Genomic DNA, 14,894 nt, shown 5'->3' with positions numbered 1-14,894 from the left:
TGTGGTTTTTTTTTTCCCCTGGGACCATGTGAGTTTTGGGTGATCAATGCATGTAGTAACATACATCTGAAGAGATGTGAAACTCCATCCATAAGTTGCACACAGCATTGTTAACCAACGAAGAGTGGTCTTCCAGGGCTCTCAATTCCATTGCATTGATCTGTGTGTTTTGTTTTTATTCCAGTACCATATTCTTGATTACTATGGCTTTGTAGTATATAGGTTGAAATCTAGGAGTAAGATACCTCTGCTCTTACGTTGTCAGACTTGCTTTGACTATTTGACAGTCTTTTGTATTTCCATCTACATTTCATTTTTTGCTCTAGTCCCTTGAAGAATACCATTGAAATTTTGATAGGGATCACACTGAATATATGTTACTTTGGGTCAGATGGCCTATTTAACAATGTTAATTCTTTCTGTCCATGATCAAAGAATAATCTTTCCATTTCTTTAAGTTACAAGACAATCTTCAATAAGAACAAGTCAGCCATTAGTAGTTTTACTTTGGGATCTAAATTTATATACTCTAAAAGGGAAGAAAAACACTTGAAACAATCTCATGAATTATAGTAATGGAATAACTGATTAAGTGTAGCAACTGCTTTGTATATATGACTTGTTATACATTTAGTTTAGAAATGAATGTAGTGCTGCTAATCGTAATTTTTTTGTGAGCTTTGTTCAAAAATATGGTCAAATTGGAAAGTATTAATGCAAGGAGAAGTTAGTTACTAAAAAAAATGGTGTTAATTTTGTCTGGGGAAAATGTGGTATTTAACAGAGAATACATCCATTGCCAAAATTTGCTTAATACTAGGATGCTAAGTAATGCTTCTTTTTTTTTTTCTTTCAAGATTTGTTTTCATTTATGCGTTCAAGAACGAATGTAGGCCAGAGGTGCAGGGGGGTAAGAAGATTCACCAGAGACAGAGTGGGGAGCAGAATAGGTGGATCTACTGAAATACACTGCTGAGAGGAGCAGTGGTCAAGACAGGGGAGGTCTGCTGCACCATGTGGGTTAGCTCCGTGGTAGAGGATTGAACTCATACTGCAGTGGCTAGTGATAGCTTGATAGCACTGAGACTTTAACCCCTTTGCCACCAGGGAGGTCCAGTAATTGCTTTTTGAAAGAATATTTATTTCATACATCTGGCATTGTATTTGTGATGTGTACATGGGAGCTGTATATATGTTGCTTATCTTAGTTTCTCCATAGGGCGAATTAAGTTCTTCATTTAATGTGCTTTTTAACTTTGTGTGCAGGTTTAGAGTTGAGAAGATGCTGACAATCAGTTTTCAGAAGATTTCCTACCCCTTTGTGAAAATTACATTTTTACTCCAAAATGTAAACAAACAGCAACTTGCCTATGCTGAATAAAAGAGTTTGGGAAGAATGAAGGTTTATAGATCTATAGCTCCTCCCTTCAAATGATTTACCCCCCAAAGTAGGGCTACAAAATTCTGAGTGTTTTATATTTTAAGAAGCGCTTTTTAAAAGCCACTGTTTTAACCAAAATCTAACTTCATAAGGGAAGAAAATCATCATATAACTTCATCCAGTTCCAAACTTCAGAATTAGGTTTAGAGATGGACTGTTTTGACTCTGAATTTTTTCTCCTACAGTTTTTGTTTATGAGAATACAGTTACCTAAGATTAGGATGGTTCCAGAAAGTTATGAAGTATTGTTTTGTTTTGATTTTAGCTGATAGGGTATTGATTATTTGAATAGAAACATTTTGGTCTAACTCCGCAAATACCTTTGGGCATGTTTAAGTATTTGGTGTTAGATACAATAATAAAGATACAGGACAGGACAAGCAATCATTTTATAGTATTGTTTTATTTATTCTAGATAGTGAAATAGAAGAAGAGTCTGAAGAGGATGAAGATTATATTCCATCAGAAGACTGGAAAAAGGTATTTAGAACAATATTTTAAAAAAACTTAAGCAAATTAATATTTGAAAGCCTAAGTGTAATTATTCTGCTATAACTAAATATATGTTAATAAAGTTGAGGTAAGCCCTTTTGTGATTTTAAATATTTGGTAGATGTTTAGATTTTCTTTAATACATCCAGGTAAGAAAAATATTCCAGGCTCTCGTTTAACTTAGTTTACAGGTTCTTCCATCTCATTAATGTGGGTATTTTAAATATATTGGGTGAAGAGACATATTTGGGCTTTTCTATAACTATCCATAATAAGTGTTAATTTCTAAAATGTCTCAAAAGATAATATATTAACATTAGTTTTTCATTATAAGGTTATACAGCATTATGCTGTTGCAAAGCAGTTGACTTAGGAATATTATCAAACTATATTTTAGAATTGTTAAAAGCAAATCATTTCTGGAGAAATATCCTTGAGATAGGTGGACCTAATTCTCCTCCTTAAAAATTTCCTTGAGTCATTTTCTTACATCTGATATTAAATCTAGTGTATAAATTATTATTTCTTTGGAAGCAGAATAGCTCAAGACATCAAATTGATTGGGCTAGTAATTATTTAATTGGCAAATATTTTTTAACCTTATTTATGATATTTTGGTCTTTAGTTGATACCTGGTTTGGGATGCCTAGGGCATAAAGAAAGAGCTGACTCCCCTTGGCAGGTTAAAAATAAAGGAAGATCTCATAGTTTCTACTAAGATGAATGAAATATTTAATAGGTTCAGATTGGGTTACCTTACGGGATTCTGAGCTTTAGCCGGAATTTATCTGTTTATGGATTTCCAAAGAGATATATAGATATATTTGAGTTGGAATGGTAAGGGAAATTTAGCTCAGTGTAGTATGGGTTAATTAATTTCAGTGTGTGATAAGTAAACAATGGGACTGAAAATAGAAAACTTACAAAAGTTGCTTCTTATTTGTGTGACCTATATAGATGAGTGTTCTTCAGTCTTTTTTGTTTTATACCTATACTAGGCAGGAATTAAGAAGAAAAAACCTAGAAACCGTGGAAGTCCACTATATTATTTTCTACCACACATTCAGGTTTATATACTGGTTTTCCCGTTATTCAAAAGTAGACCATTCCTATATGATCAGTTAGATTTTGGGTCTGGGAATGCTCCAAATATTTTCCATATAAATTAATGATAATAGCATTCCCACACAAACAATAGCCTACCAACTCATACCAATAGGAATTTTGATTGTGTTGAGTTTTTTGTTTTGATAATGTGGTTTTAAAGAAGGAACAAAGAAAGCTCAGAGGAGGGAGGACATAGGGCGTCCTTCATTGCTAGGTTAGTTGCTTCCTCAAGAAAGTTACATGATATTGCAGGCCACTGTAAATCCAGATTGTTTTATTTAGTATGATTTTGTTGTGGTAAATGTGAAAATTCAGAGATTGATGTTCTAAAATTTTGTAAGATAAAATTGAGTTTTTATGAAAACTTGGGTAGGGTATTTTGATAACTTGATTATTCCATGATAGGCACAGGTGGGTAATGTTAAAAGAGGCACAATAAGTGACAATGAGTACTCCTTTTTATGGTGAAAGATACTTAAAAATTTCCTGTGTAAGAGCAGAGAAAATTTGTATGTAGTATTTTTTTTTAGAAAATTGACTGGTTTTCCTATACAAGTACAGCAATAACTTTATTATATATAGCATGTTTTTGACATAATACTAGACAAAAGGAGAGGCTAAGATCTTTGGGGTAATAGTTATAGGAGAATGGAACATTTTGGATCTAAAGAGCTGTTAAGCTTCCTAGACCGTGATTTTTACCTTTCCTAAGTTTTCATTTTGAAAATGCAGTAAATTTACTCTTAATCATTTAACCACCAGATAAAAGAAGATTCCATGTAGTCTTGGTTCCTGTGTGTTATAAAAGCTCTTTAGTAGTCATCACCAACTGTGTTTCTGAACAACCGCTTTTCCCTTAACCTGTTTTTTTTGACATAAAGATTTAATTACCGTATTTACCAAAATAAGATTTAATTATGTTTGGGGAGGCTTTTTTTTTTTTTTTTTTAAATGACAGATGGGCACTAACTTGCTTAGAGATTTAGCCATTTTACTTCTACTGAGCTTTATACAAACTCTTTTTGTTTTTTTCCTTTACCTTAAAGCCCTGGTCTCATACTTAAATGTGTGTCAGAATCATCTGAACAGTTTGTTGCAACACTGCTGAATCCCATCCTTAGAGTTTCTGGCTTAGTAGGTCTGGGGTGGGACTTGAGCCATCTGCATTTCAAACAACTTCTGAGGGGATACTGAGGCTGCTTGCTGATCCAGGCTTCATATTTTAAGACCACTGCCTCAGAATGTGGATACTCAGACAATATCTGTATTTGACATATTTTTTCAGTGTTCCTATTTAATCTTTATTAACTGAATTCTAAGGATTTTCTTTTCTCCATATTTTTAAAAAAATTGTTTGCATCACATTTATCCCATTGTTATTACTAATATTTCATCCAATCATATCCAAGCTCTATTATTAACTCATTCATCCTCACAATACTCCTTTGAGGTAGTTAATTGTTTGTGTCTGTATTTTATGACAGAAACCAGCAATAGTTTACCCAAGAAGATGGTAACGGTAAAAAAATGGATATAAAATCTGTGTTATTAGATCTTACTAATGTTTTATATTATTTTTAAAACAGGAGATAATGGTGGGTTCCATGTTTCAAGCAGAAATTCCAGTTGGCATTTGTAGATACAAAGAAAATGAAAAAGGTGGGTTTTTAGTAAAGTTACATAGCTAAATTCATGCATTTGAAGTATTTATTTATATGAGCTATTATAGTTAAATTTTAAAAGGTTACTTTATGTCAGTGGAAGCTATAGGACAGTTTTTTCAAAAAAGCTTGAGTACCAACTGATAAAAAACTTAATTGCTTCTCAACTTTTGGTGTTATTTACTAAAAATTGACTATTTTGGTATTTGTATTGGGGGGAACAGTTTGTTTACTTAAATTTTACATGACTTTTTTCATAATTCTATCAAAAAGTCTTTAGGCTAGCCATAAATACTTAAATTTCCAATAGCATAAAAACAAATTTTGTTTTTAAGTGTGTTTCAGATTATTCATTTTGGGTTCCAGAAAGTGAGTTGAGTTCCAGAAAGTGAGTGCATGCGTGTGTGAGTGTGTTTTAAATCAGTTCATGTGCAGTGTGTGTGACATTACTCATTGCTAGTAATGTTTCTTCATTTCAGTTTTCTTCTCCTCATTTCTCTTTGGAATTGTAGAAATCTTTTGTTCTTGTTTTCTTTTTAAAATTTCATCCAAAATTTACTTCATGTTCAAATTTTTACTATGAAAGATAGAGTAGTATCTGTCTTTGAAAATTTTATACTGCATAGATGGGTAGGAAAATACCTGTTTTTATATGTAGCAAGTTAATATAGTAGATAAGGTAGTTTATTATCAGTATTTTTTTCTTTAACATGTTCATTGTCATACATTGCTATCAAATGTCACAGTGAATAAATGATCAGTCTCTTAATTTTTGATGTTTAAGTTTTGGTTTGTGCTTGCAGTTTTAACAATTTTAGAAAGCAATTACACATAATTTTTTCAGGAAAAGGTGTGATTTATGAAACTTTTCTCACATTGACAATTTAAATTTGTTGGGGATTTGTTGGATTGTAAGAGAATCAGATTTAACAGTGATCACTGGAGGGATCCCTGTAATACAAGGACTTCTCAGTTTGCTGGTTCTAGGAAGTCAAACTTCCATCATGATACCCAGAATTTGTCTCCACAGGGTAAAATCCTTGCATACAAATGAAACTTATAAATTGTTATATAAATAGGACTCTCAAAGGGATAGTACATTCTTTGTTATTTTTGCACGATACTTTCATCAGTTTGCTGAGCATACATTTAAAAGGGGGAATATTTGCTTTATGTGATTTTAATAAAAGTGCCACAAAATTAAGATATCCTTCTATCTTCAATGTAAGATTTGGCAGGTGGATTAGAATATTTTTGTTGATGTGTAAAAATCTATTGCTGCCTATTTTGGAGAGACTTTGATACATTTTTTTTTTCATTTTATATTCTCATCCATTAATGCTCTTAATTCAAACATTATATAAACAAGATTTATTAGTTATGGCCCTGTTTGAGGTATATTCCTTTTAACTTCTAATTAGATTATAAAATCTCACATTAACATTTTCTTACATTTATGTAATTATCATTTGCACTACACAGTGTATTATAACCATTTTTTAAACGTACTTTGTATCCTTAATACCCAGAATGATCCTTGTCACATAGGCACTTAGTGAACACTTAGTAAATGAGTTTTAGGTTGGGTACAGAATGATGTTAACAGAAGCAGTACAGACTTAGTATTTAGGCATTTGACCATGTAGGTGTTACTTAACTTCTTTTTCTCTTAATCTATAAAATAGCAATAATAAAGCATTTATTACAGAGCCTATTATGATATTTTTATGTGTAGCACTTAGCAGCATAGTGTCTGGCACATAATAAGAGGCATTAATATTCAGTAGATGATAAATCTTACATTTGGGACTAATAATTTAAATTTTATTGTTTAGATCTTCAGAAACTATCAGTTGATGCTCTTTAATGCAAGTGACAAAACTCAGTTCAGTTAACTTAGGTAGAAAGTAATTTACCTGATTACTGGAAAGTTCTGGCTGGTCTGGCTTCAAATATAACTGTATTCAAGGACATGTAATTATAACAAGTGATCTTCCCTCCTCTTCTTCCTTTAGTGTCAGACAAGCTAAGATGGCTGCTGGGAGTGCCTAGCTTACACTTTATACTGTCTTTATAGTTAGAGAATCAATCAAAGTGAGAAGTTTGCCATCTTTGCTTCCACAGAAGTCCTCGAGAAAGCTACTTTTGACAGGTTGAGTCATACCCAGTCAGAGGTAGTTACTGTGACAGGAGAGATGAGTGAATACTCTTGCTCATTTATCTGTTTTTTGGGGGTCCTTAGGAAGTGTCAGCCCCACTTATACTATATGCGAAGATTCAAATACCCAAAGAAGTGCTGAGTAAATGAAAGCTTGCTTTTCAAAATTATGTGTATATTTTGTTTTTCCTATGTACTGAAGTGGATAAACATCATAGCTTTGTGTTAAGACTAGTTGATTCAAATGCTGGTAAATATTCTACAATTCTATAAGACATTCTACAAGAAACCGTGCCACCAGCAAGAATTATGTGGCCAAAAATTTCAGTAGTACAAAGGTTGAGAACCTGGACTAGATCAATTGAGAATTAGATCAGTATACTTAGGGAAAGGAACAAAATATCCCCAATCAAGTTTTCATGCTTGTATGATGTAAGTTTTAGAATAAGTACCTCATGGTTAGGAATTAAACTGTGAATAACCAATGAACATATAAATTTTTAACTTTTAATTGTAGAAACATTGAATTATAACATTAATTTCAGGTATATATCGTTGGGAATCAACATGTGTGTGTACTAATGAACATTTGATAGATTATTGAATCTTAAGTTAGTTCCTGAAAATAAATGTGAATTACCCTTAGTTGATTTAATAATACTGTTGAAATAGGCAGTTCATTTAACCTAGACATTGGAAAAGCTCAAGTAGACAACTTTAAATTTATGACATTAATCAGTGTGACCTTTTAAGACTAGAAATTTCTCTTGTAAACCTCATCATTACATCATAACGTTCATTATGGATCACAGTGTCATCACAGTATGTTGATTAATAGACTTTACTTTGGTATTAAAAATAATTTTTTTTTTTTTTTTTTTTTTTTTTTTTTTTACTAAAACTGGGGTTTGACAAATTCATGGGAAATGAATTTCCCAGATTGCACAAGTTGGCCTGTGATTTTGTGGTGGTAGTTTTCTCAGCTTTCTAGGTTAATCCTCCATAGCCCCAAACACACATCTAAGTTATTTTGGCAATTCATTTTGTTTATCTGAAAAACTTGATTGCTAATAGTTTTTCTAATTGTGTGCTGGATAATAAAATTACCTTCACATAGCTGAAATGAGGTGTGTCAGTGCCTTGCTATTCAACGTGTGACCCATAGATTCATCTGTAAATTCACGAGAAATGTAGCACCCGAGGACTTATCATCATTATATCTTCCAGTACTATAAGGTGTGTGTATTGGGAGTTGCTTTTTTAAAGTTCTAATATTTAGACTTGGCAATACATTTAGAATGAAATAGTTTGAGAAGATGCTATTTAGTGATTGTGATCTTTCAAAATCCCAGTGTGTTCAGACCTCTGTAGAGTGATTTTTTCCTTGTAATTACAGAGTTCCATAGCTTGTTTGTAAATGTTATTTCTCTTCTGTTTTGTTATAATAGTGTAGTTCTTCTGAATATCTGATCTCTGTATTTTTTTCTACAAAGTCAGTTAATAAATATCAACTTTGTTGCCTATTTTAGATCATCAAAAGTCCTATTTAGAGTGTGAACTTAACATAATTTGGTCTGTTTCTGGAACCATAAAGACAGTATGGTTTATTCTCTGTGCAATACTAACTGTTCTCACTACATGCTCTTTTCTTTTTTCCTTTTTTTTTTTTTTTTTTTGGTATATTTAGTTGCATAAAAGAAAGTGTTAAATTTTAGGGTAGCCTATTTGACTATGTAGCCACAATTCTAGGGCTCTAGTTATTCATTTAGCGCCATCTGCTGATGTTTGTGTAATCAGAAACATCTCTGTATCCTGTGGCTAATGAATCATTCCAAAAGTATCTCCCAACACTGGGGACTCAGGAGTCCACCTGCCATCTCCCTCTTTCTGAGTCAGGGTTTCCTTATAAAGCCCTTTTTACCTACCCCACCCATCACTCCAGGAATAAAAGAACTGTAGTTGTCTCCCTTTAGCAAACAGGCTGGGGAAAAAATGAGGTTTATTAAGGAAAAGTAATTCTTTGAGCTATACTGCTATTTTGGTAAACAAAAAAGTAGAATAATATTTTAAAGTCTTAATTGGTGGGGCTAGGGGTCAAAGTGATTTATATGAAAACAGTTAACTCTTCTTTTTCATAATATAAGGAACTTGGGGACTATCATTTATCCTTTATTTCTTAAATTCAAAGTCTTAACCAGTTGGCTCCCCCTATTGCCATTTAAGCGATTATATCTCCTATCTTTAAAAACCAAAAAAAAAAAAAATTATTCAACTGTGCTTCCTCTGGCTACTGCCCCATCTTCTCTCTCACAAGTGAACTTTTTAAAAGTTTTCTACTCCATTTCTTTGCCTTTTATTTATTCTTCAGTCCTTTGCAACATGACTTCGGCTTCTACCTATGCAAAGAAACATTCTCCTTGTTCATAAATCCAGCACACCTTTTCCAGTATTCATCCTGGTCATAACATTTACCCAGTCTTTATCTCAGTATTCCATCTTCCTGTCATTTATAATTCCACAAGGCTTTCATCTTAAATTCTCCTCCATTTTCTTTCACTTTTTAAATTTTAGTGAGTTTAAGACTTTTATTATAAATGGAAATCTTTTTTTTTGCAAAGATTTATTTATTTATACATACAAGCACTGGGTACAGTTAGAAGCGCGGGAGGGTGAGAATTCACCGGAGGCGGAGCGGAGAGCAGAGCAGAGCAGGCAGACTGACGAAGTACACTGCTGAGGAGAGCAGCGGGCGGAGGAGAGGTCTGCGTGCCATGTGGGACCCTCCTCCGGTGGCCGGGGAGCAGCCGGGGATTGAACTGGCGCTGCAGAGGCTGCAGGCAGCTTCGCAACCCAGTGCTCAACCACTGCGCCACTGGGAGGCCCTAAATGGAAATCTTGATGAAGCCTAAATACTTTTTTAAAAAACATAATGACTTGTTTTATGAAAATTATATATATTCATTGTAATACATTTTGAAGCATCATAGAAAAATACAAGGAAGAACAAATTGCACCAGATTCCACCACCAAATAATAAGTACTGTTAACATTTGGTGGACTTTTTTTTTAAATACCACTTTTCAAAAATGATAATTATAGCTACTATTTAGTCAATCTTAATATGTGCCAGAATTGTTTTTAAACTATGTTAACTCCTTATAGTCCTAAGCAATAGGGTTTTTATCCCTGTATCATAAATGAAGTAGAGAGAATGGAAGTAACTTGTCCAAGGTCATACAAGTAGTAAATGGTGGTGGCAGAATTTAAACCAGGAGAACTTCGCAACTTTGATTGAACTTTAAAGGTGCATAAAGTGGAACATCTCTGTTTAGACTGCTTAAATCACTTAAGATTACCCAAGAATGAAGTCAAATAATAGGACCACATTTTACCTTTCAGTTCCCAACATTTGACTCTGTGAGTTATTTTTTCTTAGCCTTTTTTTTTTTTTGACATGTTTCACTCATTTAGTATATGAGAATGATGATCAACTCCTGTGGGATCCTGAGTATTTACCAGAAGATAAAGTGATTATATTTCTTAAGGATGCATCTAGAAGAACAGGTGATGAGAAAGGTGTAGAAGCAATTCCTGAGGGATCTCACATAAAAGACAATGAACAGGTATGTGAATAAAAATGTAACTTAAATTTCCCTGATAAGTTAATCGTATATATTTATAAATGTAAATGCTATCACATCCATTGCTGTTGTTCTACCGACCAAAATTCTTATAATGTCATTGTCAGGGAATCTAAGATTATAATCAGCATATAAGATACTGTTGTGAACACTTATTTAGTTCAAATAAACAAAACCCTTGTGTTTCATTTTGCCTGGATATCCCTGAGACTGTGGTTGTCAGGATGAGAATAGATGTCTGGGATAATGCTTTTAAAAGCACACAGTATACTAGTACTTATCAGAAACCTAATAACAGCATTATGTCTTCTACCTTTTTAAATAAATGTTTATCTTTTCTGATTAGTTTAAAATTAAGGAACCTCAAAAAAAGGGATTTGTGAATTTGTTTATAAAATGATTTTTTATTTTTGAATTTCTGTATACTATGGCCACCAAGTTAGTGCACTTGCTTATATTTTCCACATGTTTAGAGGCAGTTAATTTATCAGGACTGAATTGATTTTTCTTTATTCTATGTGTTGCAGTCACTAGAATTATTTATTCTTCAGAAAAGATGAAAACAATCACTGGATTCTGAAACAGCTTTTTACTCTTTTACGAAATTGTAGCCATGTATTATTCATAATCTGGGTCACATTGAAGCCTTTTTCTTTTTAGGCACTATATGAATTAGTTAAATGCAATTTTGATACAGAAGAAGCATTGAGAAGATTAAGATTTAATGTGAAAGCAGCTAGAGGTAAGCATAAATATTAAATTTGTATTCACTATATAAAGATAAAAAACATTAAAGTTCTTTAATTTTAGCTATATCTTTTGCTTAGTACTTGTCTTTCTGAATTAAGTAAATATTTGTTGAATAACAAGTAACTTGTTACTATATGTTGAATAACTCATATCACACAAGTATTAAAATGATGCATTGTGAAGAATGGGGAAAAACAAGGCTATTTAAATAAAAATGCATTTGAATTTCAAGCAATTTTTTAAAATATTATCTCATTTGATCTTGGTAATAACCCTATGAGCTAAGTAATATGACATGTATTACCGTCACTTCAAAATCAGTGAGGTTGAGTTCTCTGAACAAAAACCAAGTCAGCTGAGGAAAACACAATTCATAAATAATGAAGCCATAACTAAAGTGCAGGTTTTTTGTTTATTTTTTATTTTTTAAGAGATTTATTTATGCATACAAGAACTGGTGTGTAGGCCAGAGGTGGGGGTTGGGGGGATTACCAGCGATAGAATAAGGAGCACAACAGGTGGATCTATTGAACAGCGGGTGAGACAGGAAAGGTCTGCTACGCCATGTGAGTTAGTTTAATGTCAGGAGACTTTTAATCCCTGTGCCACCAGGGAAACCCGATTTTCATTTGTTTAAACTGGCTCCTCCCCAACTCATTAAGAATACTGTTTTGCATACCATTAACAAATGAAAGATTCATTCACACATAAAAAATGGAGGGCTTACTAAGACATAACTATAAACAATGTCCCTGTCTTCATGGTACTTACAGCATAGATAGGTAATCTGAAAAGTAGTTACGAGTTCTTACAAAGAGAATCAATGGGTACAGTTAAACTTAGTTCAGTGGGACTTCACCAAGTTTGGGGGAAAGGAGGAGAGGTGAGGATGTTAGGGAAAGCATCTGTAACAGTGATGTTTTTGCTGGGATGTAAATGAATTAGGTTAAAAGGGATTGTGAAGTCAGGAGTGGGAAATAATTTTAGACAAAGGAAATAGCATATTCAAAGTCAGTAGTGAGAAAGAACATGGCAAATTTGGAAGGTGAAAGGAATGGAAAGGTAACTAATGTAGTTGAATCATAAGGAATAATGGAGAAAGTGGCCCAATTTGAGTTTGAAGAATAAGGAAACAGGGCCTTCCCTGATGGTGCAGGCGGTTGAGCGCAGCGCTGTGAGGCTGTCTGCAGCCTCTGCAGTGCCTGTTCCATCCCCTCCTGCCTCGGAGCAATCCACATGGCAAGCAGACCTCTCCTGTCTCACCCACTGCTCCCCTCAGCAATGTATTTCAGTCAGTCTGCCTGTTCTGTTCCCTACTCTGTCTCTGGTGAATCTTCTCACCCTCCCGCGCATCTGGCCTGTACCCTGGTTCTTGTATAAATAAAGTAAAAAAAAAAAAGAATAAAAAAACCATCCAAAATTTCATTTGTTTCTGTCAGGTTATCTGCAGTCATCAATAGTAAAGAGTTCAGGAGTAAAATGCATCATTGTTACCAGAAAGTTAGATTTTTATTTGCAATTTTGTCACTTGGGCAAGTAGTGGATAACAATTTTCCCTCCCATTTTGTCAGAGGAATTATCTGTTTGGACAGAGGAAGAGTGTAGAAATTTTGAGCAAGGACTAAAGGCCTATGGGAAGGATTTTCATTTGATTCAGGCTAATAAAGTAAGTAATGACCTATGTTCTCTCTTTCACAAAAAGAAATTTAACCAGATCATCTTAGATTTTAATTACTTTCTAATTTAAAGGCTCTGTAATGAAGATTTTAATAAGTTGGTATTTAAGGAATTATTAAAATAAGCATGTGTAGACTTCCTGGCATATATTTTCTTATTGGCTGTTTTCAGTGCATATTACTGGAAATCTTTACGATTTGGTCTCATTTACGAATATGCTTAGCAACATTTGGTGAAGGATGTGTGTAGTGTGTAATTGTTTATAGTTGTTTTCTACAAATTTGTGAAGTATCTTTAAAGGAAATTCTTTGAAATAATAATTTTGAAACTTCAAGGCATTTTTCATGTCTTGTCTAGATGATGATTTAAAGTATTTAAATTTATGTGCTTGTATATGAGGCTCTAAAATGTCACCACATTCTCCTTTTTTAATGCCTCTGTACGAGATTCAGTGATATCTACTGGATTTGTTAAAAGTGTTATTTATTAAATAAAACTATGTTCCATAAATAGTTGCTTACAAATGCTGTTTGTTTGTATTTTTGTCTATTGACTAGTTTACTTTAGATTCTCTAGCTGCAGTTTGCAGATATAATAATTAAGAAAGAAGCTTTGAGTCTTAGCATTGGTATCAAAAATGAATACACATCCTTTTATGATGTGTTCAAATCATCTGATAATCTCCAATATATAGTGAGCACTTTATGAAAGAAGTACTTTAGTTAACAATTGGTCATGTTTGCTTCTGATTGTAAAAACAAACCAAGAAACATTGTTTTGTGGTTGAAGGGTGAATATTTTGGATAAAAGTTTTCTGGCATTCCGTGAGTTCAGACACTGGTCACCAAATCATGCTAAATTACCTCTGGAGGAGGCCCCTGGGATGATGTGCTGATGTAGCAACCCCTTAGAAATCTTTTAAAAGAATAAGAATTTACTAGGTGATTTGAAACTACAAGCCCAAAAAGTCTCACGAAAATAAAATCTTGATTTCTTTATTTGACAGGGTGATATTTCAGTGCCAACTGACTTAGATGTCACATTCTAGTTGTTGTCATGAGCAAAGAGAGGACAGTAATTCTTTAAGGGAGAAAAGAATAATCCAGTGAAAAATATTAAGACTTTTTTTTTACACTTGGAATTGAAGTTTGGGTCTTAAACATAAGTTCTATTAAGCAGATTTTTTTTACTGAGGATTTTTTATAATATTGTTAGTTTTGCATGTCCCAAAATGTCTTAACCAATTTTCTTTTCAGTAAAATACAGTTGACTTATTTTTCTAGAAATAAGATTCTGGAGGACACAAAAAATGCTTGAGAAGGTGATTTTTTTCAGTCTTAGAGCAACATAGACCAATATAGACAGAGAAGAAGGGAAAAAAAACAGGTTGGGAAGAGTAGTAAGGATGTTATCAAATGGATCCATAGTTGCAATCTGTCCCTTAAGAAGATGACCCATAAAATTTAGGATCAGGAGTTTATGAATTAGAAGCAGTATCATCTTGAATCCCAAACATTCATGCATATACCTTTTTTCCTTGTAAACACCCAGTATTTTATTTATATACATCAGCCCTACCAGCTCTCCAAACTGTGTAACAAGATTAAAGGAATTTTCTCTGCATCCTTTTAAGTGTTAAAACATGTTAATGGGATTGGTTTTGTTGCACAAATAAGAATAGCACAGTAAGCCACTGGAGTAACTTAATAAACAACACATTAGCACTGTTGTAGCTTTCAACTCACTGTGGTATAGTCCCAAACTTTCTAGAAAGTAAATTAACTGAGTCTGTATTGTTATAAGGTCTAGTAAGAAAATCTTTTTTTTTTTTAATAACTTTTTTTTTTTTTTAATAGAGGCATGTTTTATTTGTTTGCTTGGTTTTTTTTTTTTTTAATACATGCACTGGGTACAGTCAGAAGCGCGGGAGGGTGAGAGAATTCACCAGAGCCAGAGCGGGGAGCAGA

General features: G+C 33.2%; 1 protein-coding gene across 8 annotated transcripts in view; it reads left to right on the top strand.

Moving 5' to 3' along the window:
* The window catches only part of MIER1 (MIER1 transcriptional regulator), a 56,095-nt gene that overhangs the window by 32,090 nt on the left and 9,111 nt on the right, over positions 1–14,894 (top strand). For all 8 annotated transcript variants that reach the window (XM_037500447.2, XM_037500444.2, XM_037500440.2 and 5 more), the window contains 5 exons: positions 1,857–1,921; positions 4,627–4,699; positions 10,331–10,482; positions 11,161–11,242; positions 12,822–12,916. In XM_037500447.2, the coding sequence (XP_037356344.1) occupies positions 1,857–1,921; positions 4,627–4,699; positions 10,331–10,482; positions 11,161–11,242; positions 12,822–12,916 (467 nt within the window). The remainder of the gene's footprint in view (positions 1–1,856; positions 1,922–4,626; positions 4,700–10,330; positions 10,483–11,160; positions 11,243–12,821; positions 12,917–14,894) is intronic.

The sequence above is a fragment of the Talpa occidentalis genome, unplaced genomic scaffold (assembly GCF_014898055.3).
Source record: "Talpa occidentalis isolate TD23 unplaced genomic scaffold, MPIMG_talOcc4v2.1 talOcc4.9, whole genome shotgun sequence".
Taxonomy (NCBI): Eukaryota; Metazoa; Chordata; class Mammalia; order Eulipotyphla; family Talpidae; genus Talpa; species Talpa occidentalis.
This window is presented reverse-complemented; position numbering and strand designations above follow the sequence as displayed.